The sequence below is a fragment of the Poecilia formosa genome, unplaced genomic scaffold, assembly GCF_000485575.1.
Source record: "Poecilia formosa unplaced genomic scaffold, Poecilia_formosa-5.1.2 Scaffold256, whole genome shotgun sequence".
NCBI classification, from domain to species: domain Eukaryota; kingdom Metazoa; phylum Chordata; class Actinopteri; order Cyprinodontiformes; family Poeciliidae; genus Poecilia; species Poecilia formosa.
The window spans coordinates 107,502-133,514 of record NW_006800195.1 but is presented as its reverse complement, the minus strand read 5'-3'; the positions used below and the strand labels follow the sequence as shown (position 1 = coordinate 133,514).

Sequence of the window (26,013 nt, the reverse complement as noted above, 5' to 3'; positions counted from 1 at the left end):
GTTAAGTGAAAGAAAACAATGTTTTCTTGCTCCTCGGTGAGTCTGAGTTTGTCTCAGTGAACTGCAGCAGGACGGTTTTATTTCTCCCAGCTGAAGTGACGCTGAAGCTCGGGAGGCGTTGGCCTGCAGCTCTATCAGCCGCCTGCACATTTCTCTGCCTGTAAGGTAATCAGACGCACGGCTTCATCCACCCAGTTACAACTGCCACTTATTCCCTCCGATTTTACTCCATCCAAAGCCTCCCGCTGCGTAAAACGACTTCAGCATGTTTGCTTCTGTGTTTTTGGCCATCCTGGGTAAGCAGGCAGGCAGAAACTCAACCGAGTGTCGAGGATTTTGAAATAATTTAACATTTCATCTCCATTCCTACAGGGTTGTGCTGCTGCACAAAAGAGAGCAGTAAGTACATTTTCATGATCATTTGTGTGCCATCCGGCGAGGAATGCTGGTGGCTCTTTGGGATTTCTTTCTTCTTTTTTCCCCAACAGATCAGTTCCAACTGGACCAGCCGCGACTCCACGGCCCCTCGCAGGCTTTGGTACGAGACGTCATTGTCTTTGAGTGTGAAATTCCCAGTTCAGAAAATAATGAAATGATTCTTCTGACATTATACAGGTAAGTAGAGTCAAGTTGCAGTAGGAGTTAAACGCATTCGGAGAAATAGAGCAACGGGAGACATGTTGAAATTCCTGTCTTCAGGAAGGATGACCGTAAACAAATGTTTGGAGAATACACCCTCCTAGCCGGGAAGGAGACGGGAAACTTTTCCCTGGTTATCAAAGCTAAGCACGAGGGCGACTTCGAGTGTGTGGCCAGCGCACAAAACGACACCAAAATAAACGAGACTGTCAGCAAAGCGCACTTCTTAAGGGTTATTGGTAAGTCCCGTTGAGGAGGACGAATTATGCATTGAAAACTGTTTCCTTAAAATATAAGGTTACACTCAGCAACAGTTCAACTATGGTTAATTTCACTCATCAATGGCATGAAGTCTTATTTACACACACTTTGTCAAATTCAATAGGACAGAATAGAGTAGAAGTTCCTTTTTTTGTTCCTCGGTGGGGAAATTCACCTTTTTTATCTTCAGGAAGCTGTTTTAGGAGACCTCACAAATACATAATCATATCTTAACACAAGCATTCAATGAATCAAAATTACACAGTCGTGTAAACTAAATACATCCTTATTAAGATCATATCTCTGCATGTTGTTGATTAGTTATGGAAGTGCACATTATTTAGGTTTTATAAAGTAGGGCTGCACTACTACAGTATTGCGTGGTTTCATGGGGAACAGGTTGAATGTCACTGAAATAATCTTATGATCTGCTAAATGAGTACAGAGAAGACAAATAAAAAAAAATTCAAATACAGAAGCTCGAAAGATAAAATCTTTGCATAATCTCTTTTCTGACAGCTGTGGTAGTGACGTTTATGTGGTTTGTTTTTTCCGTTTGTTTTGCAGTGCCAGTCGTCGGCGCTGCGATCGTTTACACGGGTCCGACAGAGATCTATGAGGAAACCGAGCTGGAGCTGCAATGCAAAGTTCAATCTGGAAATCACGTTTCCTACAACTGGTTTCTCAATGGGCACCTTGTCTCTCCGTCTCGTCGCCGCTGGATTGGAGACAACCGGTTAATAGTCACCAGGTCAGTGATGGCACAAAGCATGGCTTTAAAGAAATCCTTTAAGACCGGAGCGTTAAATTACTGGAGCTTTTTAAACTAATGGCTAAACGTGGGCAAACCCACGTTTGTGCCTCCATCTAATTCTCCACATGTGAATTGTCTTTTGAAACTTGCAGCAGTGCTGAATGCTACTTATTGATGTAAAAATTCAGAACAGTTTTTATGTAATTCTTTAAGTTTGTTGAAGAAAATCGTCAGGTAATGAGATGAGGTCTTTGTGAGGAAACAATTGTTTTTCTGGTTAATTTTCCACCTGCTGTGTTTGTGGCTGCAGCCTGGTGTGAGAATAAGTGTGAACTGCTTGCATTAGCTGCATTTTACGAGTCTGCGCATATTTAGTGAAATCTGCTCCGTAAATAAGAAATTATGACTGAATAATGAAAAATAGCACAAAATAAACAGAGAAAATTTATGTTCTTTGTGAATTACCCGTATTTTCCCTCCTGGTCCCTTTAAAGATCTTACATGTCAACATCTGCACTGTTGCTGAAACGAGACTGAAGTCGCTGCCGATGTGCAAACATAAAACACGATGTCGTCTGTTTTGGTGATAATCTGTTTCGGTTGTAAGAGTAAAGTGTTTGCTTGGTTAGAGTCAACATGATCTGCGTCTCTTTTAGAGCGTCCTCTGAAGATGGCGGCGCCTACATGTGCCAGGCTAAAAACGTCTTCAACGAAACGACATGGTTCACCTCCAACAGCTCAGACCTCGTTATCACCGTCAAAGGTTGGAAGATTACATCGTGACTTGCAAACGTAGCTAAACCAGATTTTGTCATGTTGCAACCACAAATGTTGATGTACTTTATTGGGGAGATTTTTTTTAAAACAGTTCCGTTTACAACCTGTTTCTGTCAGAAGTCGTTAGTAAAGTGAGTAACCTAATCTCAAATCCAGCCGTTCTGTGAAAGAAATTTCTGATTCGAGTACAATTTCAATCAAATGCATTTTAAAATGTGCAACGCCACAAAATGTGGAACAGCTTAAAGGGGTTTAATACTCTTGTGAGGCGCCACAATTCAGCCCAGCAGAACCGACGTCCTCCTCGTTTGTGTTTCCTCAGATCTGGTGTCGACCCCTGACATCTCATTCACCGTGGTGAAGGGGGGTAATGGCTCCTATTCGGCCAGCATCACCTGCCAGGCTGAGAGAGGCGATCCTCCTATAAGCTTCTCGCTCTACATGGGCGAGAAGCTGATGCTCACGGAGAGCTTTACAGAGAGACACGCCACGTTCACTCTTCCAGTGGTCATGGACCAGCACTCTGGATGGCTGCAGTGTCGGGCCAGCAACGGGAACCAGACTGAATACAGTCGATGGCTGCCTTTTGAAGTCGGTAGGTAATAAAACTCTGCTGTGTTTTTTTCTTTCTCTGTAGATCTGCAGTAAATACTTACCAAAATAAGTGCTACACCCCCCAAAAAATAAAACTTTATCATGAAAATCCCAAACTCTTTGCTGACTTCCTGCTGCAGTTAGCTGTGCTGCAGTACAAATGCTATCAACATTAGGAGTTTATGGTGTTACTTCATTGTGTTTACATTCATTGGGAAGCGTTTCATTCGGCTACAATGGAAGAAACCCAATCTGTTACGATTCGATCTTTGGTTTTTCTGTTTCAAAACAAAAGAAAAATAAAATAAAAAATAACCTTGTTGTTTTATTGCTTTTGTGTTTTTAAACTTAAATAAATGTATGCAAGATCAAAACGATTAAAAAACATAGTTTGATTTGATCAAATATATGGTTGCTGTTGTTTTTTTATATGTGATACTGGAAATGGCAGAAGGCGTCAAAGAAGAAGAGCATACAGGAGATTATTGCACCTCGTATTGTCATTTACTTTTACGTTGAATGTTAAATACATCTTATTCAGAGTTCATGAGCTCAATGAGATGCATCGACTGTAACAAGACAAGGATTTCTGCTGGGTCGGGGTTCGGTTTAAGTTAAACCAGAACTGCACACAGTTTAACTCGAACTGAGACAGTAAAAGTGGGCAGAGCAGCAAAAGGTCAAAAAAAGCCAACGGCTTACAGTCCCTCTGACTTTGTGTCTCTCTTAACCTTTCTCTAGTGTCAGTCGCCGGCCCCGTGACGGTCCAGTCTGAATATGACATGGGAGATAACTATGCCGTCATTGGCCTGAGGCTCTACTGCAAGGCGGCAAAGGGAACTCACCCTCGTTTCCAGTGGTACCTCAACCAAACGCCTCTACATGGGCAGGGCAGCTTCTTCTACGTGGTGGATCTGCCGCCGGAGCAGTCGGTCCTGCTGCTGGCCGTGGGGAGGCGGAGCGCCGGAAAGTACCGCTGTGAAGTGTGGGACAGCTTCGACAACAGCACGGTCATAAGCAGCAAAGCGCTTTACGTGGACAAAGAAGGTAGACGCTGAATGCTGCTTGAACAACGTCTCCTTGAGACAAATCACTGACCGATTTCCCGTTTTTCTCCCTAGTGCTGAATCGCCTTCCAACCTTAGTGGTGGCTGTGGTCTTCAGCTGTTTCGCGCTCCTGATTTTCCTGGTGTTGTTTTGTTGTCTGTCAGGAGTCATCTTCAGTGAGTTCGCCTGATCTCATATGTTTGTACGTCTTCCTTTGCTGTGAAGGGGAGATGCTGAACGTTTGTCCGTTCTTCTTTCAGGGTGGAAACAATCTCAACAGAAGTCAGAGTGAGTGTTTTTTTATTTATTTATTGGAAAACAGAGTAATCTAAGATGGGTTTTTTTCTTTCTTTCTTTGGAGGAAAAGATAACGAATGACATCATAGATTCAAAGTGAAAATTAAAATGTCTCTATTCCAGTTTTCCTTTAGCGTCACAGCTGCTTTTAAAGGAATAGGTCATGATTTGTGAAGCGAGGTTCTGTTAAAACATTATAAACCATAGATTCGTCCTACCGTCTTCATAATCCAGCTCCCACAAAATTCTTTCAGAACCTCCCTCATTAGTTTTGACCATAATTCAGTATGAGAATAAAGTGATGGAGATTTGAGATTACTAATTGCCAGAATATTTTTTGTTATTAACCTAAAGATGAAATCAGAAGAAGGCGACTGAACCTAGTAAGAGTGTTGTTACTTATTAGCCACAGTTGTAAAAAGTCCTGTACTTACATGGGGTGAAAGGCCATTTAATGAGGAAGATGCCATTAGTCCACAAGCAGGATAAAAAAAAAAACTAGGTTAAAGTTGGAAAATGACTCAGGGATAAATCTTTTGATTTTTGTAAACATGTCTTGTGATCTAGTGAAATAGAAACTAATCTAAAATTTTCTGTCATTTCGCAAACAGACGTAGTTTTGCAATCTTGACTTAATTAAAACAGCAAAGTGTTTAACCCTTTCGTGCATAGTGGTCACTACAGTGGACAGCTGTCTAAAAGCCATTTTCTTGTGCTTCTTGTGGATTTTTATGTTATAAATGCACACAGACCGCTGAAGTGGACACTAATCCATTATAAGATACACTATAAACTACTGGCCATCAGCTGAAAATGCAAGAAATTATTTTTGTTAAATCCAATATGGCCGACAGACAAACAAGCATGCCGACTGACCCGGTTCCTCCTTCTACTGTAGATGGTAAAAAAAAAACATTGTGACCTCAGATAACCCCTAAAGAACAATACTACTGATGTGTTTTTCAAATAACAACTTTGTATTTGGAGAAAATTACAATTGATCACCTAAAAAGAAAAAATTACTAAATTTTTCTTCCTACCTTTTTGTACCTTCAGAAAATAAAATAAAAAATTGGAAAAAAATCCTGACACAAAGGATCATAATTCATGCATGAAAGGGTTAGTCTGATTTGACGTCAGATTTAAGAAAAAAAAAAACAGTGTATGTAAATATCCGGTTTCAGCTGCATCTTTGTTCAAAGACGAAGCAACACTATGGCGTATGCTTGTTGCTTCTTCTGGGAGAAACCATTTTACCACAATCCCACACCTCCCACTTGAGTTCCAGCCGATATTAAATACCCTGCACGTCTTCATCACAGTGTAAATTTGTTTGGTTGTATTTTCCCAAACGATTACACAGATTGTAAGAGTCAGGAGCTGAAACTTACGTAAAATGTTTCTGAAAGGCGAACAAGCTAAATGTGTTTAAACTCACTATTAGGTCGAGTTTTGTAATGGACGACAGACCTGTTGTATCTGCGATCGAGATGGTAAGTCGGCATTCCTCCAAACCTGAAGGTTTCCACCATGTGGCACCACCAGCCTGAATGCCTGACATAAATCTTCTCCTGTAGGACTGGACAGAGTACAACGAGGACCCTGAGGTGGCGAAAGCACCAAGAGAGGACGAACTTTATCAGGTGACTCCATCGTTCGGTTCAATATTCAGCCATTATTAACAAATATTCAAACTACTCTCCTCATGTCCTGGTCAGGAATCTGAAGCCTCTGAGGACGAATGGCCTCAGATCGAGCAGGAAAAACGGACACTGGAGAATGAGGCTGATGAAGACTCAAACCGAACACTAGAACTTTAAAATAAATGCATTTGGAGTTGATAATCTATACCTTGGTGCCATTTTAGTGTAGATATTTGCAGTAATAGTTTTAGCAAAAATGATGTTAAAGGTGTTTTTATAAAATAAGCAGTGATTTTTAGTCAAATATCTTGAACTCTTTCTTACATTTTGCAACATAACATCAACTTACTTACTTGGGATATTACACAAGTTTGCATTAAAAAAAAAAACATTCAGCATTTGTGACTGTGCCTTGCTGTTGAAATTCCCTGAAACCTGTCAATGGATGGCCAGGAATTAGACTGCGCCTGAAGCATTGACTATCCATTGCTAAACTGCAGAGGAGGGAACCGAAAGAGTTTGCATTTCTGCTGAGTTTGCACTTGGTTTGGTCATAACTTTCTGAGCGTCCTGAATGTGGTGCCACCAACCAGTGTTGTGCAACTAGCAAGAACAAGAAGTTAAACATGTTGAAACTGAATCATGTTCATAGTTCATCATCTGAAGGCTGTTAACCAGTTTCATAGCTGGTTTCTGTATTCGAACTGCCCTGTTGTTGAAATACGCTATAAACTCGACTCAACACAAACTACATTTCATTAATTCATCACTTTTAAAAATAATGATAAAACATCTGAATTACCCTGTGAATAGTATTATCATTTGTAAACTGGTCTTATTTAATTGATGCACTTGTGTTTAGCTCTCTTTTGTTCTCTTTGCTTTTTCACATTGGCTAAAAATAATAAAAGCTGTAATCATTTTCCTGCATTAATCAAAAAGGTGAAACTGAATTCTGAAAGTTTGACTGAAAGCAGCTGCAAACTTAGTTTTGTTTAACTGATCAATCATGCAAAAATAAAAATCAGATCTTCTTATGCGCCACTCCCCGCCTGCTGCAGGCTGCATGCAGTATCAGCCGATATATGGCGAGGGAATAATTTGGTACAATCGGATGATGATGCTTGGGACAAGAGCCTTGAGTTCATAATATTGTCGAGGTTAAGAAAGGAAAAAATGTTTCATCAACCTGCAGGTGAGCAACATTGTAAAAAAATAGCATCTTTAGTTCTTGTTTTCAGGAAAAATGATCAGGTTTTTGTTTAATTATAAGGAGAACCGAAGCCGAATCTCTTTTATTTCAACAAAGACATTCTCTGTTGCTGTTTTTAATGGTGAAAACGTCATACTATATTAAAATGTACATGACCATTGGGTTAAATAAAATCTGTATTAAAACATTTATCCCATTTACAAGACAAAACTTCAATAGGAGACCAATTGTTGGACATTTCAAGGTAATATCTAAATAGGGCATTTTAGTGATTGTGGATCAGAATTTTTTTCAGGTTTTATTGTAAATGTTGGAGCAAAACGTACCCAATAATTTCAGCTTTTAAATAGTTCTAATCCACGGTAATGTTCTCCGCATCATTTAAATGTTAAAAAAAACCCCACTGGATTGTTTGAAAGAAATCCTGAAGAAAAACTAAGCATTTTTCTTTTGGACCTACATATCAAAGATGAGCTGTGCAGCAGGAGAAACGGGGGCGCGGAAGTCAAACTGGCCAAATTTTACTGTAATTCTGGCGCAAGGATTAAAAAAAAAAAAAAAAGCAATGTGTTTGTGAAAAAGTAGCACTGACTGTCAGTCGTTCAGCTCCCCGGCAGCTCCGCCCCTCTCCGCGCTGCTCCCCTCCTCCTGGTGCGGCTCTCACTTCAGAGAAACGCTCTCAGGAGGTGGCAGCACTTTTTTATTTTTTAGCTTTGGTTCATCTAAGCCCTGAGGCTCTCTTCTCTTGTCCGGGGGATCGGCTCCACTCCCAGGGTCAGACATGGCGGAGAACGGAGGTGCGAGTGCGTACGGAGCCGCTCTGGCGGGAGGAGGCTTCGATTTCTACAAGTTCATCCGACAGCCGCAAACAATCGTGCGGGTCCTCAGCTGGGTGAGTGAGAGGCTGGAGGAGCTCAGGCTCAAACAGAGCCGGTGGATATTTTAACCTAATATGTAACCAGGTGCTCTCCGGTTTTAAATAAGTAAACTGGGGAGTTAAAACTGCTTCTTCATGGTGCGTCTCCGTGTTTGTTTGTTTGTTTTGTTTTTTGTTTTTTGCAGCCTGCGCGGTGACAGATCAACACTCCAGACAAAAGGCAGACAAATGTCAAAAAAGATTTTCACTTCCGGGATGAACTGCGTGTCTGAACGCTGCAGTTACTCTCTGACCTTAACTCTGTCCTACTTCCATGTTGTGCAATAGACGAAAACGACTATAGTTGAGGCGCTTATGAGGAGAAATTGTGGTAACTCGCGCTCAAGGGATATGCTTGTGTGATCACCTGTTGCTAGGTAATTTTATTAAATATAAATTCGCATTATTGTGTCTTGTGAAACACAGTAATATATTTACTGTAAGCAGGGCCTAATTCAGAAGGGCCAGAGCCAGTTTTGGTAGCATGATCTTCAGGGTTGTTAGATTATAATCTCTTTTTTCTTTCTTTTCTTTTTTTGCTGAAAATGTGACTGTAACCATGTTAACCTAAAATGGAGTAACAGAGTCATTGAAACTGACCAAACACATAGTAGGAGATGTGGAGGATGCAGTTAAAGCTCTCTGTCTGTGCGCCCAGGGGTGTAAGGTTAGGTTAGAGGAGGGGCTGTGACATCATTGTTGCCAGTGATTAGGATTGAAACAATTAATTAGATTAATCAACAAATTTAGTAACAGATTAATCGTTAAGTGGGGGGAGGGGACATGTTTTTGGAGCATTAATTAAGGCCAGAACTGTACTAAAACTATATACGTTTGCATTTAGGACAAAAACACCTCAGTGCTACTCCTAAAGTGCTACAGTTTTAGCTTCACCTGGCTCAAGTTTACTAAAAGAATCCTTTGTTGTTGCATTTTAGGCAATAAAATGTTCTTCTTACTTAAAGGAATTGAATCATTTATTTAATGTATTTGTAATACTGGATAAAAAAGGACTTAAGAAGTTAAATGACAAAAATGTAGAATATGTATCAGTTTAATCGTCAAAATAATCATTCTAATCGGTTACTAAAATAATCATTTGCACAATTTTGCGGCCTCTAAAACCACAGCCGGCTTCGCCTGCTTGGGTCTGACTCAGACTTTGAGTGTGACGGTTTCCGTCCCCCGTGTCCTGAAGTCGCTTCCTGGTGGAGTGAAACCATCCAGACTCTCTTTGTCTAATTCAGATAATCATGAGAAATGAAACCCTCCAGATTCAGAGGAGTCAAAATGTGCATTTCGATGCAGATAAAGTTCTGCGTTCAGGCTGTCAGATGAGGGCTGAGGACAGAACATGCCCTTGGCTGCCGCCGTCGTGTATGTGCTTTGGAAACACTGTGTGTGTGTGCGTGTGTGTGTGAGGGAGACGATGAGTGTGTTGCTGGTAAACAGAGGCTCTGAATGGGCAGGTAAGGTGATACCTCCCCCCACCTGCTGACCCTTTCCTGTTACTCCTGGTCATCTACTGCTCTCCCTGGGTAAATGCACTGCATGCTTGCTGCTGCGGCTGTGTACAACTCATCTGCAATTCCTTCATACCAGATCAGAGTCTATATCTGGGGATTTAAACCTAACTTTAATCTTGTTTTTTTTTTTGTTTGTTTGTTTGTTTTTTTTCTGGTCCTACGATGTGCTTTAGCTCGTCTAGGATTAAGAGAAGTCACCTTACGGTGGATTGTAGCCACTGGATTGTAGTCACCATTATGATCTGAAATGAAGAAAACCTGCAAAAGTCAACTACTAATGTTCTGTACAGTTCATGCAAGCATAGTTTACTTTTTGTAGATGTTTAAAAGTTACAATTATTACTTCTCTGAGCTACAGGGAGCCAGTGTAAGGACTTTAAAAATGGGGTGGTTTGCTCTGGTTTCCTGGTTTTAGTAAGAAGATTCACATCTGGATCAGCTGCAGCTGTCTGATCTTTTTTTTTTTTTTTTTAAATCAGACCTGTGAAGACACTAATTTGACTAAACAAAGCACTAGAGAAAGAAAACACATGGAGGCCTTTCTCCAGATCTTGCTGAGACATTTAATCTCGAAAATGTTCTTCAGGTGATAGAAGACCGACTTTGTAATTGTCCTCATGTGTCTTTGTGTCATCCACATTTTGGGGCCTGATCAGTACTTTCTAGCAGTAATAACGGGGCAACAGAGACTCAGAAGGCCGACGAAGTGCCTTGCCCAGGGACACGACAACTGAGGAAGATGGAGCTGGGATTCGAACCCGCGACCCACCAGGTCACAGGTCGAACTCCGACCACTGTCTCCCATTAAGTCCAACAGAACCAGCACCGTGGTTCTTCCACAGTCTTCATTTATGTGGACTGCACACTTTGACGAGGGCAGTCCCAGTGCTGTGGTAACCACGGAAACCGGACTGAGATGTCAAAGCGTTTGTCATTGTTAGGAAGCTGTTTAACTATTAAAGCAGGTATTTCAGTGATTGTGGTGATGGGTTGGAGATCGGCCTGTAATTCTGCAGTAGTGATTTGTCCAGATTGATTTGTTTTTTTGTTTTTGTTTTTTTTTTTTTTTTAATCAAGGGTTTGATAACTGATGTTTTTAAAAACACCTGATGAGAGGGATGAGTTTATGACAGGCTGGCCTTTCTTCAGGAAAGTTGTGGGTATGATATCAGGACAGCAGGAAAAGGAGCTTGTATGATTTATAATTCCTTCTAGTTTATTTTTTTATTGAGTTGGTTGAACAGTATTGTCTCCAGATTGATATTGATTAGACATAACTTTAGTAATGGCCTTGATAATGATGATTAAGCCTCTGATTTTCAGAATTTTCTCTGTAAGAAGCGAATTCATTGCAGTCACAGGAGGGTTTGTTAGTCACTCATCTGTGGCAAACAAGACACAAGCAGGGTCAATATTTTTATTAATGATTTCAGAGAATAATGATTCTCTCACATGCTTCAGGGTAAGTGATATATGTTCATCCTTTCTTTCAAGAGTTTGCAGCGATGTTGAGTTTTCAGCCATCTTTGTTTAACCTTTCGACAATCGCTTCTTTCTCTTCTTACTAGAGAAGTTCTCCATGTGGACTAGATGTAAATTACAGAGCTCAATGAAATATTAACACACTTACTGATAAGCCCTTACTTTGTCCTTCGATTGTGTGTTACATGTTTGATAGTGGATATTGGATATTGATCACTGTTTTCATCCAATCATGTTTCTGCTAAAAACATAACACGGAGATTATGCTCAGTGATGAAGTCATTCGTTAAAAATGACTTTCCTGACAAGCATCTATGCCAACATCAATTTACTTATATAGGGCAGGATTTCCGCCAGAAAACTTGCTAACCCCGGGCGCCATTTTTAACTCATGTTTTTGAGTTAAAAAATGTTTAAAGTTGACAGGAAATTTGGAAATATCACTTGATATTTATGCATTATTGGAAAACTGGACGATTAATGCCTAAACACCAACTGTAAAGTCTTAAAGAAAGCAGAATTAAAAAAATAAAATAAATTAACAATGCCAAGCCTGGTGGGAACACAAGTAAAGCCTGGTGGGCCGCCAGGCTTATAATACACTGGAGGAAACCCTGTAGGGCATAAAAACATTTACCAACATGTTACAATTCAATAAAGTAAAACACGATAAACAACAATAAGAACAAGAGAGCAAAAAATAAGGCTGAAACAAAATACAAATATACAACACAGACTGTTGCTATGAAAGAATCGCAGGGAACAAAAATGAGTTTTAAGCAAAGATTTAAAAGTTTCAGCAGTTTTAGTAGTCCGTACTTGTAAAGGTAAATCTAATGTTTAGTAAAGCCAGTTTAAAAAGTCAGTGTTGAATAATTTATCAGTTGGAGGTTGCTTTAAATGGGGGATAAATCTGGGTTTTGATTTTTAGACATACATGTTTTTACAGAGGAAATCATGATTCTTTCATGGGAAATTATATATTTGCCATCTGTCCTGTCATACACCTTAAGCTTCAACCTGAACCTCCATTTTTCAGCTCCTGCTGCGTTCTCCTCCCCCCTCCGCTCCCATTATGAGTGTTGTGGAGGGAGCTGGTGGCATCTCAGGCATCACATGGCTAGCAGCTGCACCCAAAATGAGGTCATATGGTGTAGCAAGTAATCAGAGCGGATAGCGGCCGACCGCAACCACGGGGCAGCAGGGGGACGGGAGGGGCATTTAAAGTGTCGGCAGTGAGAAACGGGGCTGGTTGTGACGCAGTTTAATCTTGTTATTCTATTACCCGACTGTGGAAAGCAAATACAAGATGCTTTCACAGTCCTGCCTCCCTTTGTCGAACAACAAAACATAAAATTATGTTGCTAATATGAAAGCCAAGCAAATTAATTTTTCTTTTGCATAGAAATTAAGTTGAATTCAGTTTTTTTTTTTTTAGACATTTCCTTTTACTGCTTTCATAAACTGAACCAGATCCCTGCCTGAAGGCTAAAATAATGTGTAAACTAACCTTTTGTTTCAGCTTTATATCATCTTATTCTTTGATTCTTTCACGTATGTTTAAAAAAATCCTTGAATCTCCCATGGCAACCATTCAGAGGTGCAGCAACGCTTGGTTTCACAAAGCGCCGCCAATTTCCACAAAACTCCTCCAGACTAGAGGCAGCAGCAATTAGCACACACCTGGTGGAACTTCTTCGCTGAGTTCATGATACAAACTACTTCTCCATCAAAAGTTGCTAAGACTGGTAGAAGGCAGCAAGATGAAGGAACGCTGTGATGACTTGCTGAAGGTGGAGTGTCAGAAAGAGCAGGAGAGAGGCCAGCTTTAAAGTGTCAAAGCCCAAAACAAATGTCTTTTTTTGTATTTTTTATAACGACTGCCTCTTTTTCTCTCTCTTCTCGTCTGAAGGTGTTTGCCCTGGTGGTGTTCGCCTGCATCACCACGGAGGGGTACGTCAACCCTCCCAGCAGCGCCCAGGCAAAGTGCATCTTCAACCAGAGCGACTCTGCATGTCAGTATGCCGTGGGAATCGGGGTGATAGCCTTCCTGGCCTGCGTGGGCTTTCTCATGCTGGATATTTACATTCCCTTTATGAGCAACGCCCAGGACAGGAAGTACATCGTCATGGCGGACCTTGGATTCTCAGGTGAGTGGTGGACTTTGCTGGCTGCATCAATCAGTGTTTTTTGTTTTGTTTTTGTTCCCATCTTCTCTAAGTTTTTAGCACAATTGTTAATCCAGTAAGTTGGTCTCCATTATATGGATGACATGTAGGTGTAAGAGGATCTGTTTGTACATTTTATAAAAGCGATGCAGCTGGTTCATACTTAAGATCCAGCAGTCTGGGGAGAGCCGCGTCCCGCGACCTCAACCTTACGGTCGACTCGTTCGCACCTCGGCTGTGAATAATGAAAGCTGCCGTTGAACTTGTTGGATTTTCAAATTCGTGGTCACTTTATTAGATACGCCTTCTTCTCAGAGGGTCCAACCCTATTGGACCCCAATAGGGTTGGACCAATAGGGTCCAATTGGGTTGGACCCTATTGGGTCCAACCCAATAGGGTTGGACCCTCTGTTGTTGGTGAAGCTGCTCTGTTGGGTCGAGATCTGGTAACTGGAGTCCAGTGAACTCGCTTGTCCCATCAGAAGAGGGGTACGCTGTGGTCATACAGGGATAGAGGTTATCAGGTACAATACTCCTGTCAGCAGTGGTGTTACATGATGCTCACCTGGTATTAAAGGGTCTAAAGTGTCCCGAGAAAAGATCCTCCCTTCCATTTTACCTCCCCCAGCCTGAACAGTTGCTACAAGGCGGGATGAATCCATACTTTCATGCTGTTGACGTCTAATTCTGACGCTACCGTCTGAATGCCGCAGCACGTCTTTTTACCGTTTGCCACAAATGGCTGTTTGAGCTATTGTTGCCTTTTATATTTCTTTCACTGCTCAGACGTCAAGACATCTATCAAACACGGCTACTGCTAACTGGGCGACTTGTCTTTTCGCACCATTCTCTCTATACTCAACAAACAGTCAAAGTCTGTTAAATTAAATTCTCGCACCACGAGCCTCGCCACAGTCTAAGCCAGTCCGTTCTCCTGATTCTGCCTTCACGTTTGAAGATGTGTACCTAATAAAGTGGCCATGTGAAAGTGGGCCGTGAGAGGAGGTTGGTAAACATTTTGCCCTCCTTTTCAAAGGGGAAAACTCCTCCCTCTCTGCTCGTCGTCATCAGCTCTAATCAGGTCAACCCTCACATAAAGACCAGACCTGCTGCTTGGCAACCGATCAGAACAACAGCATCGATATCTGTGTCGATCAATGAGTCGGCCAACCAATCCCTGACATAATGCTAAACGAGTAAGAAACGGTAAAACAATCACACATTGAAGCAAAAAAAAAAGGACAAAGTTTTCAGGTCATGGATCTCTGAGAATCTACATCGTTGTAACTTTATTTGTATTTTTGTTATATTGGTGTTTTTATTCCTTCCTGAAAGTAGGCGATGAGAATCGGTCCTTGTATAATATAGAGCGCATGTGTGAACATTTGCACTCAATAATGCACAAAATATTGTAATTATACTTTTACCTTTTTGCAGTTTTGTGGGTTTTTTGTTGCTGTTTTTCTTTTTTTCTTATCTTGACTTTTTTAGTAATGAAATCTATCTGCACAGAGATATTTTGTTTTACCCACTTTGGGAGATATTTTGCATTGGCTTTGTCAACAGATGATTTAAGGGTCCTTTTATAATCTGCCTTTAGTCTTTTGCTAGGAAATTTGAATATATAACTCTATTAATTAACTTGCAAGCTCAATCTCCGGGCATCGTCATCGTCATCTCCTGGATATAATGGTGAATTTTTCTGTGCTTAACTCTGTACTTACTGCGAAGCAGGGTGGAGCGGCGGGAGGATGACCCGGCAGATTCTGATGAAATGCACGCTTATCGGCTGCACACAAAACATTAACAATCGGCCATTCTTCAAGCAAACAAAGAAGTGTTGGTTTGAGAAGAAACAACAGCTTGTGCTCAGCTGAGCAGATGGATCCACTTCTAGCTGTTGTTTTACAAGCAAATGTCAAGCTTGCCTGCTCTTTATGTCACAGTTTTCACTTTAAAAAGCAAGTGAGTGTTTTTACAACGCTCTCTCCATGTTTTCCAGGGGCGTGGACCTTCCTGTGGTTCGTGTGTTTCTGCGTTTTGACCAGTCAGTGGTCTCACACTCTTGATGTCATTGCGTTCCCTGAGGACGCTGCGCGCGCCACCATTGCCTTCTCGTTCTTCTCCATCGCCACATGGGTGAGCACAAAGGCCACTGTGTTTGCTTCCTTGACGTTTTCTCAGGCTCTCAGCGTTGGTTTGCAAAAGACATTTTACTCTCTGAGTGGAATGGTTGATGGAGGCTGTTTATGAGCAAGAAAACATCTCCGAATCATTTTCATTCACGGCTACCAACTAACCTCATTAGAAAGCTGATGAAAAATTCTGACCAGATAATTATATGTACATGAATTTATAATTATACATTGTTTAGTAACTGCTGAGACCTTTTGTTCTCAATAGAGACACACCCAGCACTCCAAATTGTGTACCCATTTAGTCCTTTAAGACCTAGACCATAAAACATATAAAATGTTATTTAAGGTATATTTCTAGCCATGACTGATTTATTCGTTTTAATCTAACCAGTTTGACAAACTGATTAGTTGGCATTTTAAAACATCTCTTACATCCTTTATTAGTGGTTAGCAAGGTTAGCATCAGTAGCTTTCGTGTGTCTCCCAAAGAGAGGTTTCCAAAATAGGGTTACATTTCCAAATCCAGCATTTTCTGCAACAAACAGAGGTTGAAAACTCGGAAATAACGATAAAGTGAAAACTGCTGTACCATTCCTGGGCTTCTTATTACAAGTCTTGTTAGTTGTGGTTAATTTGACTATATATTAATACTTATAGCTAACTATTTGCACAGTAACAGCTTCATTATTGAAAGCTGCTGCTGTTTGGTCACTTGGTAGCGCTTTGAGATGCTGTGTTCGCTGACTGCAAAAAAAATTGGATTTGAAAGAGGTTCTTTCTCAACTTTACTCAGAAAAAGCTCAAGTTTTGGTCATTTCCATCAAAGCTCTTTCCAAACGAATCTCTTCTGTGTGATTAAACCCTATGTTAACCGTAACGTTTGTGTTAGCGGTTAGCAGTTTTCTCTCCCTTTCCACATCCTTGTTCCACTTCTCTCCTGGTAAACGAGTCGTGTTGTGAGGTTTAGCTGCTCTGCTGTTGCCTCCTCATGACCTCATCGGTCGCTCCTGTGGAGGCTAACAATGGTGTTGAACTTCCTCTGTTTGTAAAAAAAGAAAAACATCCAAGGTATGTTGGAGTCCAGGCTGCCTCTGAATATTTTTGGAAGCTTTTTCACTTGGGTAACCTGTTGAGCAATAATGGCTCAACTTTTCTCAGGTCTTGAAAACGTCTTACCTTGTAAAGAAAAGCGAAATATTTAAACCTCTTTAAACCAGCTGGTAAAAACAAACGCATGTGAAATTGTTGCTTATTTAATGCCTTAAGTTCAATGATGATTTATCTGCTGTGGCCTTTTTGTCCTTTTGGAGAAAATCTCACTGCCTGTAGCAAGTCTCCAGTTAAATAAGACAAAACTTTCCCTCTAAGCAGACAGGTTTGAAAGAACAAGACGTCTCTTTGGCCTCAACCGCGTTCAAAGTCAGCATTGTCTGACTTCCGTGTGCTGCCGAATCTGAGACACAAAACACAAGATTTCATTTCCAGCCCTTTCAGAGTTCTCTGCAAATAGTAAGATTTCATGTGTTTGTTTACTTTAGTGAAATGCATAGTGATTGCTAATAGTCTAATTATTAATTGGGGAAAAAGAATTATCGTTTTGTTTGTATTTACATCCATAAATGTGTCTGTTGTCAGGCACACATTCCTGCTGATTAAGGTTTAATGCAGAGCAGTTTGCTGAACTGCTAATCTAACGCTAGCTTGCTTACTATTTGTTTTGACTGTTTCCTTGCTAATTTCATTGCTGGTCAAATTAATTTTGTGCAGAGTAAGAGTTTACAGAAAAGGTTCTTCTCTCCTGCTTTACGAGCATCGTGCTAAGCTTTATAAAAGGAAACGACAGCCCCTTCGCTGAGCAGGAAAAGCAAATCGGCAGCAGGTTATTGCATAACACAGATGAGATGAGAATCTGCAGCAGCCAAAACAGTCGCGTCATTGTAGATAATGGAAAAAAACATGGGTTGTAATGGAAAACACAGGTTCAAACCCAGTTAAAATAAAGTGTACAGGTTGTGGTACAGTTGTGTAACCAAAAAGGAGCCATGACCTTCAGCTGGGTGTTCCCCGGTGGCTAGCTGCTGTGATCCAAACTCTGCTACGTTTATTGGTGTCCCTTAATTTTGACTGAGACAATATTTTACTGCTAACTCATTGCCCATCATTTGAAACGTGACCTGCTGGTTTCCTCCAGACGAACAGGAAGCTGTGAATATATCAGCTTTCACAGGATTTTACAGATAAGTTGTGTCAGATATCACACCATAGCTGTCACAAGCGCTTGTAGAGTCACATTTAGCTCAACGGGCTAAAGTTTTTGGCTCTTAAAAGCATCTTTCATCTGCGTTAAATCCTGAACGGTTACATCTTTAACCGCCGTTGATTTCCTGCTGGAAAATAAGTATATGACTTGCCAATCATCCTCTCCTCCTGCAGGGAATCCTGACCTACTTCGCCCTGGGCCGTTTCCGTCGGGGCGTGGACGACGTCAGCATTCCCACCTACACGGAGACGGCCCCGGAAATCCACACCCCGTACCCCCCCACCTACGCTCCCACCACCTACACCCCCACCACCTACACATACCCCAGCAACGTGCCCGAGTCCCAGAAGCAGCCCCCCTTCACCTCAAACCTCCCGCCGCAGAGCGACACCAGCTACCTGCCGCCCAAATACTGACGCAGTGGAGGGGGTTGTGGGGGAAGGGGGTCTTGACGGACGACGCGGCGCTGCTGAGCGGCAGAGCTCTATCGTATCGATGCGGTTTTACATTCAAGTCAACACACTGTTCAAAGAGTCCGGGGAGGACGTTGAGCCTCGCGGCGGCCGGCTGGAGACGACGAGCGAACGCCGTTTACGCCGACGGGCCTGAGATCGGATCTGAAGACACTGAAAGAGGCTTGAGCAATGCGACCTTTGACCTGTGTGCAAAAGCAACATTTACCTCAGACGAGCTGAACCTGCAGGGCAGAGGGGCGTTGCTGTGAAAACAGTCCTGCAGAGGAGCAACAATCAGTGTGGAGGAGGCCAAACGAGTGTTTCTCTTTGTTCTGAAGACGGGACGGTCACGTGCCTCGTTGTTTTGATTTTCAGGATTTTTTTTTTTCTGTTTCTATAAATGGCTCAAAAAGCTATAGTGATATAATTTACCAAATGGGTTACAAGGTTCGTGGAGGAAGAAAAAAAAAAAAAAAAACTAATTTAAGTTTTATTTTATAATCATGGATTCTGTAAAAGTAACACAAATCCTGTGATAAGTAATCAGAAAAGGTTTTCCTTTCCTTTGCTGCTTAAACTCATTAAAGCCATAGTGATTGAGCATTTCCACCAGACTGACTGTACTAACTGTGACAGACGTGTGCTGGTTTGAAAAGGTTTACATGTGTTGAACTGACCTTTGAACTCGCAGCTAACTTTCTGATGGAGAGGGAGGAGCTTGGAGATAACGCAGCACCTATTGAACGAGTCTGTCCACTGAATGTTTTCTTCTCTCTCTTGTGCAGCATTTCTTCCTCCAACCGCCCAAAAACAGAGCAAAAGCACCCTACCTTGGTTAAACACTGACATTTTTAGTTTTCTGAGATATGATGGGTTTCTTTAGTTAACAGGCTTCAAAGGTACAACTGCAGATCACTAAAAACTGCTCTCTGAGCTTGCAGTTAATTTGCTCCGTCGGTTCTTTCTGGCGCAGATCAGAGAGCAGTTTTGGTCCGTCGTGTAAGCTAAATTTAGACCTGTGAATAGATTATGTTTTTCTTGAGTCATCTGTGAAAATGGTGTAGTGACGTCTGTCGTTTTTCATGCAAAATGTGCATATATGGTTCAGAGAAGAAGGAAGAGAAGACTTTGCTTGCACTGAGAACTGCCTTGCGACATCATTCTGGTGGTCAAAGACAACAGATCCAGGAGAGTTGCTCTCCTTTAAGAACCGCTTACAGCACCCTGCAGAGGTTTTCATACATCCCATTAAATCTTGCTAAGATGCTCTGGAGTTTGTGATTGTAACATGTTGGGAGGATCGCAACTAACCTGGTTTGGGAACCGAAGAGTTTAAAATGTGATTAAATCTTGTGGTAATATTTTTGAGTTGTAACGTCTGTGTCAAATGCTGAAAATCTAGTTCTTGGATCTGTGCATAAAGTTGAACTGTGACATCTGAAGCAGCTTCTTTTAATTTCTCACTTTAAACGGCTTGTTTTTGTTTTGTTTTTTTCCCCCCAAAAGTGCCGCAAATGATGTGGGCCTAAAAGTGATGTGGCCAAGGATTTGTGATTTACTGAATAACTAGCAAATGAGCTCTGAAATATGTGTAAATAATGTGCACCTTGTTTGATTCTTGCTTTAAAATAATAAACAAGTGGTTAATGAATGGGGGGAAAACATCGACATAGCATGTTTTAGTTTCCTCTGGTTGTGTATTCAATGCTAGCCTGGTAATAATCAGCTCCTTGTCCTAATGTTTGCTTCGTGCAAAAGATCTGGGATCTCAGATACTGAGAAATAATTGCTTCCTGGAGACGTGGACAGTGTTGATGAGGTTGCTAACCTCACTTGCTAATGTTTGTCCGTGACGTACGCCAGTTCGACGCTAACCGGAAATTGCGTGCGCTGTAAACAACCATCCTTCAGAGAAGTGTCGAAGTAAACAAGATGGCTGTGCTGATGCCAATTCAATATTTGGAAGAGTGAAAAACACGGACTTAATGGATTCGTTCACTTCTTCCGCTGCCATTGCTAAAACTACAGGCAATTATAAAACAGCGTAGAAACGCAACATCATCGCTCGCGACTTATTAGCCTGATAGAAATTCTACAGAGAAATCCACTTCAATGGGAGAAAACCCAGACAGAGCACTCGAGAGAGATGAAATAATGTACTTTAAAATAGAGCAGAACTGCGTAGGAAGGCAGTGGTCAGGATGTCGAAGGAAGTAACAGTTTTCTCCAGTTGTGTGGAGCAGATTTCACATGTTGCCAAGCACTGCTGCTGACTGAAAGAATGTCACTATGCTTCGTCTCAATAATGTCCGATTGTAAAAACTCAAACTACGTTAGTGTGGAGACTGAAGTCGAGCCACATATCACTACTTTACTCAGCTAGCTGCAGGCTAGCTACACAAGCTAACCAGCAAGTACCAGCTTATTACATTTTGAAATTCTCCATTTTATTATTTTTAAGATAAAGTTCAAAATGTCCAATTTTTTGTAATGTACTTCCACAGTGGCCAGACTTTAAATGCAGAACCGATGAAAACCAAATCCTGTAAAGGAGGATGAAAGCAACTTAAGAGTAATTAGAGGAGGAAGTCAAAATCTGTTTCCATTTCACAGACATTAAATTTTCGACCCTGCTCACTGCAAACCAGCGGCTCACTGCAGCGTGGTGGGTCGCTAAGATTTAAACCAGTTATTTTTATCCTCACTTTGCTGCGGCGGGGAGTTTTAGATTACACATCTTGGGGTGAAAGGTCAAATGAAAGTAAAACATCTTCGAGTTTCCTACAGCTACTGTCAAAAATGCTCAGACATAAAGCAATAAAAGTGTCAGTTCTGAGTTTATTATACAATTTCTGACTTTAAACAGAATAAAACAGATGTATTCTGGATTTGAGTGCAAAATGTACATTTTGCTTAAAGATAATTTAAGACTTTATATCTGACAAGGCAATACTACAGTAAAAATATCAGAATTAAACAAAAAGGTACAGATGTTACCTCATGTTTACAAAACAGTAAGCAAATCATGCAGAGATATCAAGTGCTTAATCTCCTTCAAGTATTCAAAACGTCACACCAGACAAAAACATTTAGAATATTGAGTCGCTACTTTAATTCATCACAAAAACAAAAGCACTCAAAAGAAGAAAAGAAAATTGTACACACTTCTCACACACAGCAGATTGTTCAAAATTGATGCATCAAGTCTTATGTTTCCTGCTCAGAGGTGCAGAGGGGAGAACAGCTTCCGGGGAACGTTGGGGTCGGCGAGTTTTCCCAGCGGGACGTGAAGCGGCGTCTCGTTCCTGATAGAGGAGCTGTTCTCTTTGTCCACCACCAGACCACCGTAGCACTTTCTGCACACCGCCTGATACTTGTCAGCACCGCCGATCACTTCCACCTGCAGAGGAGGAGTAAATCCAGCTGGGTTTGATGATGAAATGCGATACAATGCGCTTCATTTTTAGACCAAAGCTCATTGGAAGTATCCGGTCCGTTTGTCTGCTCTCCTCACCTCCTTCTCTGCTCCGAGCCTCTTGGTGTAGGCGGCTTCTTTGTAACACTGCATGCAGACGGCGTGGAGCTTCACCACACTTTCTGCCAGAGGAACCAGGTTCAGGATGTTTCCAAAAGGCTGGACAAAAACAAAAGTTCAGTTTGAGAGAGAAAAAAGACACAGAGCATCTAACGGGTCCATAAGTAGCATCATCCGAAATTTAAGAAAGAAATGGTCCAAGCCAGCTTTCTCACTAAGCAGAACGAATCATCACTCGGTGTTTCTGTGTTCAACTGTGTCCTTTTCCTGGACTGAGCCTCAGATAAGAGATACTGATGTCTGTAGCTATTTATTGAAACTTTGAACCATTTTTGGGATATAATGCGATGGCATCTTAGTAGCATTTTCAAAGAAATAAAAATGTGGTCAACATGCCACCTCTGGAAGAACAGGAAATGACCAAAAACATCTGGGGCAATATATCCAAGTTTTTGTTTTTTTTTTACGTATAATTGCCATTTTGTTAACAAGGCAGGAAGAAAAATTGTAAAAGACAGCACAGAAACATTACCTAGCGCTAAAAGAATGCCGACTTAACCGCATTAAAATCACAAGAAAGGCACTATTGTGTGCAAAGTAATGAGCACACTCGTTTATCTGCTGTTGCAGTCGATAGTTTGGATTCTCCCTTAAAAAAAAAAAAAAAAAAAGTTCATTGTGTGGGACGTTTTGTGACATCTGCCCAGCATGCGACAGCACCCACCTTCCTCTGGAAGGTCCCATCCAACGCAGCCACGATGACCGTCTTCCCCAAATTGGCCATCTCCTCACAAAACTCCACGGTGTCTGGAAACTACGGCCAGGAAACAGAGCAGATTAAGATACGCTTGTCTCACTCACGTGGAATTTCAACATTTTTAAAACTGCGTGACAAATGTCGCCGTTACGACGGCAACGCAGCAAAACAAGCCAGTTTGACCGTTTGGATCGGCGCTTTTTAAATCTGCCATGTTTTCTTTTCTGGATGAAGATGGAAGCGGCGGATGGTTGATCATTCCAGGGGACGGATTTCACCCGTTTGTCTTGAGATTATTTGCTCTCACTTGGTGTATTATAAATAAAAACGAACTAACCTACATTACAAATATCTGACCAAATCCAGGAAAGAGCCAGGGTAGATAAAAGTTACGATTTGATTTCAGTTTCAAAGCAACTAAAGACAAAGTTGATGCAACATGATTTGGATACCTTTACAGTGTACCACCTTTAACACTTTCAACATGTTCTCCGTCATTTTGTCTTCGAGTTCTCCTCTTGTCTGTTTGCTCATCTCCGCCTTGTGGCTTTATGTCGCAATTCACCAGACGATGACCAACTCGCTTCTCGATAGTTGATTTCACAACTTTCTGCAGGAGAACTGGCACTCTCTGGTTTGCACAGTTTGTTTATTTCAGCAACATTGGAGGGTTTTGGACCGTCTGAAGACGTGCCACGGCACCTCAGTTGGATCTGGAGGTGTACTTTAACTAGGCCAGTCCTAACCCTTTGTTTGTTTTCACGTAATTCAGTGGTGGAGTTACCCAAGTGCCATTGGAGAGATTAAGGTTGCTGATGAATGGAGATAAAAAAAAATAAATAAAAATGTTGCCAAGTTCCCGAAGCAGCAACGGAGCCACAGATCATCACGCTACCATCGCTGTGTTCGACTGTTAGCGTGCTGTTCTTTGTCTGAAATGCCTTTTCAGTTTTACGTAGATTAGTTTCGAAAAAGAGCTACACTTTTGTGTCGTCTGTCAAAACACAAAGACGTCTTTCTTCCCCAAAGGTGTTGATTTTTGTTAAGGCGATTGAAGGTTGAAGGAGATCATTTGCAAACAAACTTACAAACTGTCCTTCGTCGATCCCGATGACGCAGGCCTTCAGCGCGGCGGAGCGAATGTCTCCCAGGCAGGTGGCAGGCACGGCCTCCATGGTGTTTCTGAAACGACGGCAAGATTCAACAAAAAAGGTTTTATCATACGATGGAAACTCGAGGATTTTCTGCCTTTAACGTTTTGAAACAAAGCAGTGGTGTTTGATTTTTAAATGCATTTCAGTAACTACAGCTATGACATGGCAAAAAAACCAAAACAAAACAAAAAAAAACAATTTATTAAAACGAATGAAACTTACAAATGAAAATTAACATATGGTCAAACAGTATATATGGAAAAAATATGAAGGTGTGTGGTTTTATCTTAATAAAAAATATTGTTTTTTAAAAGCTTCATAGTGAAGTTCATACCACACAAGGATGAGTTGATGCAGTTTATTCTGTTTATTTTGTCATCTCTTACTAAAAATGCACCAGGGATTGAAATCAATTGAAGGTCATGAACATACATGCTTGTGTATAATAGAACATTTTCATTTTAATGAAAAACTACTACATCTTAGGGGAGACGGTGGTTGTAGTTACGACTGGATCACTGAGGTCAGACCTCAAAGAAAACCAGGAAAAGCCGGGTCAGTTTCTCTCCACTTTTTATTTGACAAGCGGTTCGGGGATAATGGAGTATTAATAACTGTCAAATTTAATATTCGCTATTAAGCATATTCAGTTTAATCTAGTGGTCACTGGTCAGTGTCGTAGGACAGGAAAAGCTGCTGTGATTGCAGAACATCACCAGCAGGGGTCAGCTCAGGCTCAGTCATTCCTGCCAAACTATTTTCATCAGCAGCCACCGATTTCTGAACTTTAAGCTGTATGCATAAAGCTATCATTTTTCATGATGATCATAATAAAAATACATGCATTATTGTATGTTACTGAAGTTACCCAACATGCTGGATCTCCCCCCACCCTTTAGCTGTGAACAGAATAAATCTAATATTCTTCATCGCATCAAGTTTTACACTCATAGATAAAACATATTTATAAAATAAAAAATAAAAACGGAAGCTTACTTGTCATGTGTGGCCATACCCGAGTCTGAATACCGGATGTCTTTGGCATATTTGATGACCAAACATTTGTACTGGGCCACCTGGAAACGGCGCACTCTTCTCATCAGTTCGGTGCTGCAAAAGTATTAATTAAAGCGAATAATTAATACTGTGACCAAGACACTGGTCAACAAAAACATATTTACATAATTGTGCAGCACAAATGTTTATTAGATTATCTTTGATTTAACTGTATAATAATAATAATAATAGAACTGTGCTGTGAGTAACAGGATATGAATGTGATTATGTGATTGTACTAGTTTAAAATGTACTGAATTTGGGCTGAAGTGTCTGGAGATTACATCTGTTGTGGTTTTTAAAAAAAAACAAAAACGAAATATAGATTTTTTTAAGTCTCAAAAAACTTGCCAATTTGAATGTAAAAGCTTGAAAACTTATAGCTTAACAATTGTGTGCTTTGCACAAGAAGGATATGAATGAATGGGAGTAAACAAAGCAGAATTGGCGGGATGGTGATGTTTAAGCGGAAATCAAAGCAAATATCATGTTTCATAATCATTTTTGAACACAGCGGATGGGTAAAACTGAACAAGTACATCAATTAAAGCAATAAAAGTCACAAAGTTTGTGGTAAAAGTTATAAAAGATTAACTCACCTTTTGCCTGAAAACATCGGCCCAAATATAATCTACAAACAAGAAAAATTGTGCAACTGTTAAACTGAGGAAGAGGCTTAGTTTACCTTTTACGTCTACAGCAGAATTTTACTCAATTTTTTGATACATTTTAGGTTTTCTCCAGCTGATACGAACCTGAATCTGTCCACGGGATTTCTTCGGTGAGTTTTGTAGCCTGATTGGACAAACTGGCGAATCGAGGAAGTCCATTTTGATTTAAATACACACTTAATAATATATTACAATAAATATAAGTTAAAATAAAAATATGTTATATTCCTTGTTGCTAACAAAAGATCTACAGAACAATTTTGAATGCAGCGCGCTAATGACAACAATTTTATACTACATCTCCACCAATAGTCTTATTGTCACGTGCCACTACGGACCAATCGGCTTCAGCTGACAGCTGCAGCTGGGGCGGACTCCCGCCACTACTGACCAATCAAATTACAGAGCGTTTAACTCCCTCTGCTTTTTTCCCCCCAGTATAGTGTGACGTTTTTCGTGATGGGAATTGTAAATCCTTTCCAAGATCCTATTCACTTGGCCCACTTCACTCGAAACAACTTGATCTTTTCCGAACGAACTTTTATGACAGTGCTAGTCTCATATAGATTAATGGATTTTAGTGTGTTAATCTAATCCCTTTACAGCAACTCCCAGTGATCCTTACAAAGAAAAATCACTTAAACGAGACAGTGTCTATAACAGAAATATC

The 26,013-nt window shown here is 40.9% G+C and overlaps 3 protein-coding genes across 3 annotated transcripts; 2 read left to right on the top strand and 1 right to left on the bottom strand.

Annotated features, from left to right (window-relative positions):
* Positions 1-88: 88 nt before the first annotated feature.
* On the top strand, positions 89-6,760 carry LOC103150501 (uncharacterized). The gene is made up of 13 exons (XM_016680756.1): positions 89-296; positions 373-399; positions 489-615; positions 700-878; positions 1,468-1,651; positions 2,311-2,417; positions 2,754-3,026; positions 3,767-4,072; positions 4,147-4,248; positions 4,333-4,360; positions 5,814-5,862; positions 5,947-6,012; positions 6,088-6,760. The coding sequence occupies exons 1-13, from the start codon at positions 266-268 to the stop codon at positions 6,187-6,189; spliced, it is 1,581 nt and encodes a 526-aa protein (XP_016536242.1). The 5' UTR covers positions 89-265; the 3' UTR covers positions 6,190-6,760.
* A 1,087-nt stretch (positions 6,761-7,847) lies between these two features.
* On the top strand, positions 7,848-18,257 carry syngr2b (synaptogyrin 2b). Its single transcript, XM_007570150.2, has 4 exons — positions 7,848-8,117; positions 13,062-13,299; positions 15,320-15,456; positions 17,889-18,257. The coding sequence occupies exons 1-4, from the start codon at positions 8,007-8,009 to the stop codon at positions 18,129-18,131; spliced, it is 729 nt and encodes a 242-aa protein (XP_007570212.1). The 5' UTR covers positions 7,848-8,006; the 3' UTR covers positions 18,132-18,257.
* A 2,731-nt stretch (positions 18,258-20,988) lies between these two features.
* On the bottom strand, positions 20,989-25,615 carry tk1 (thymidine kinase 1, soluble). The gene is made up of 7 exons (XM_007570149.1): positions 25,428-25,615; positions 25,272-25,303; positions 24,613-24,726; positions 23,551-23,644; positions 22,430-22,519; positions 21,685-21,804; positions 20,989-21,570 (listed from the first exon to the last, which is right to left on the bottom strand). The coding sequence occupies exons 1-7, from the start codon at positions 25,500-25,502 to the stop codon at positions 21,391-21,393; spliced, it is 705 nt and encodes a 234-aa protein (XP_007570211.1). The 5' UTR covers positions 25,503-25,615; the 3' UTR covers positions 20,989-21,390.
* Positions 25,616-26,013: the final 398 nt, after the last annotated feature.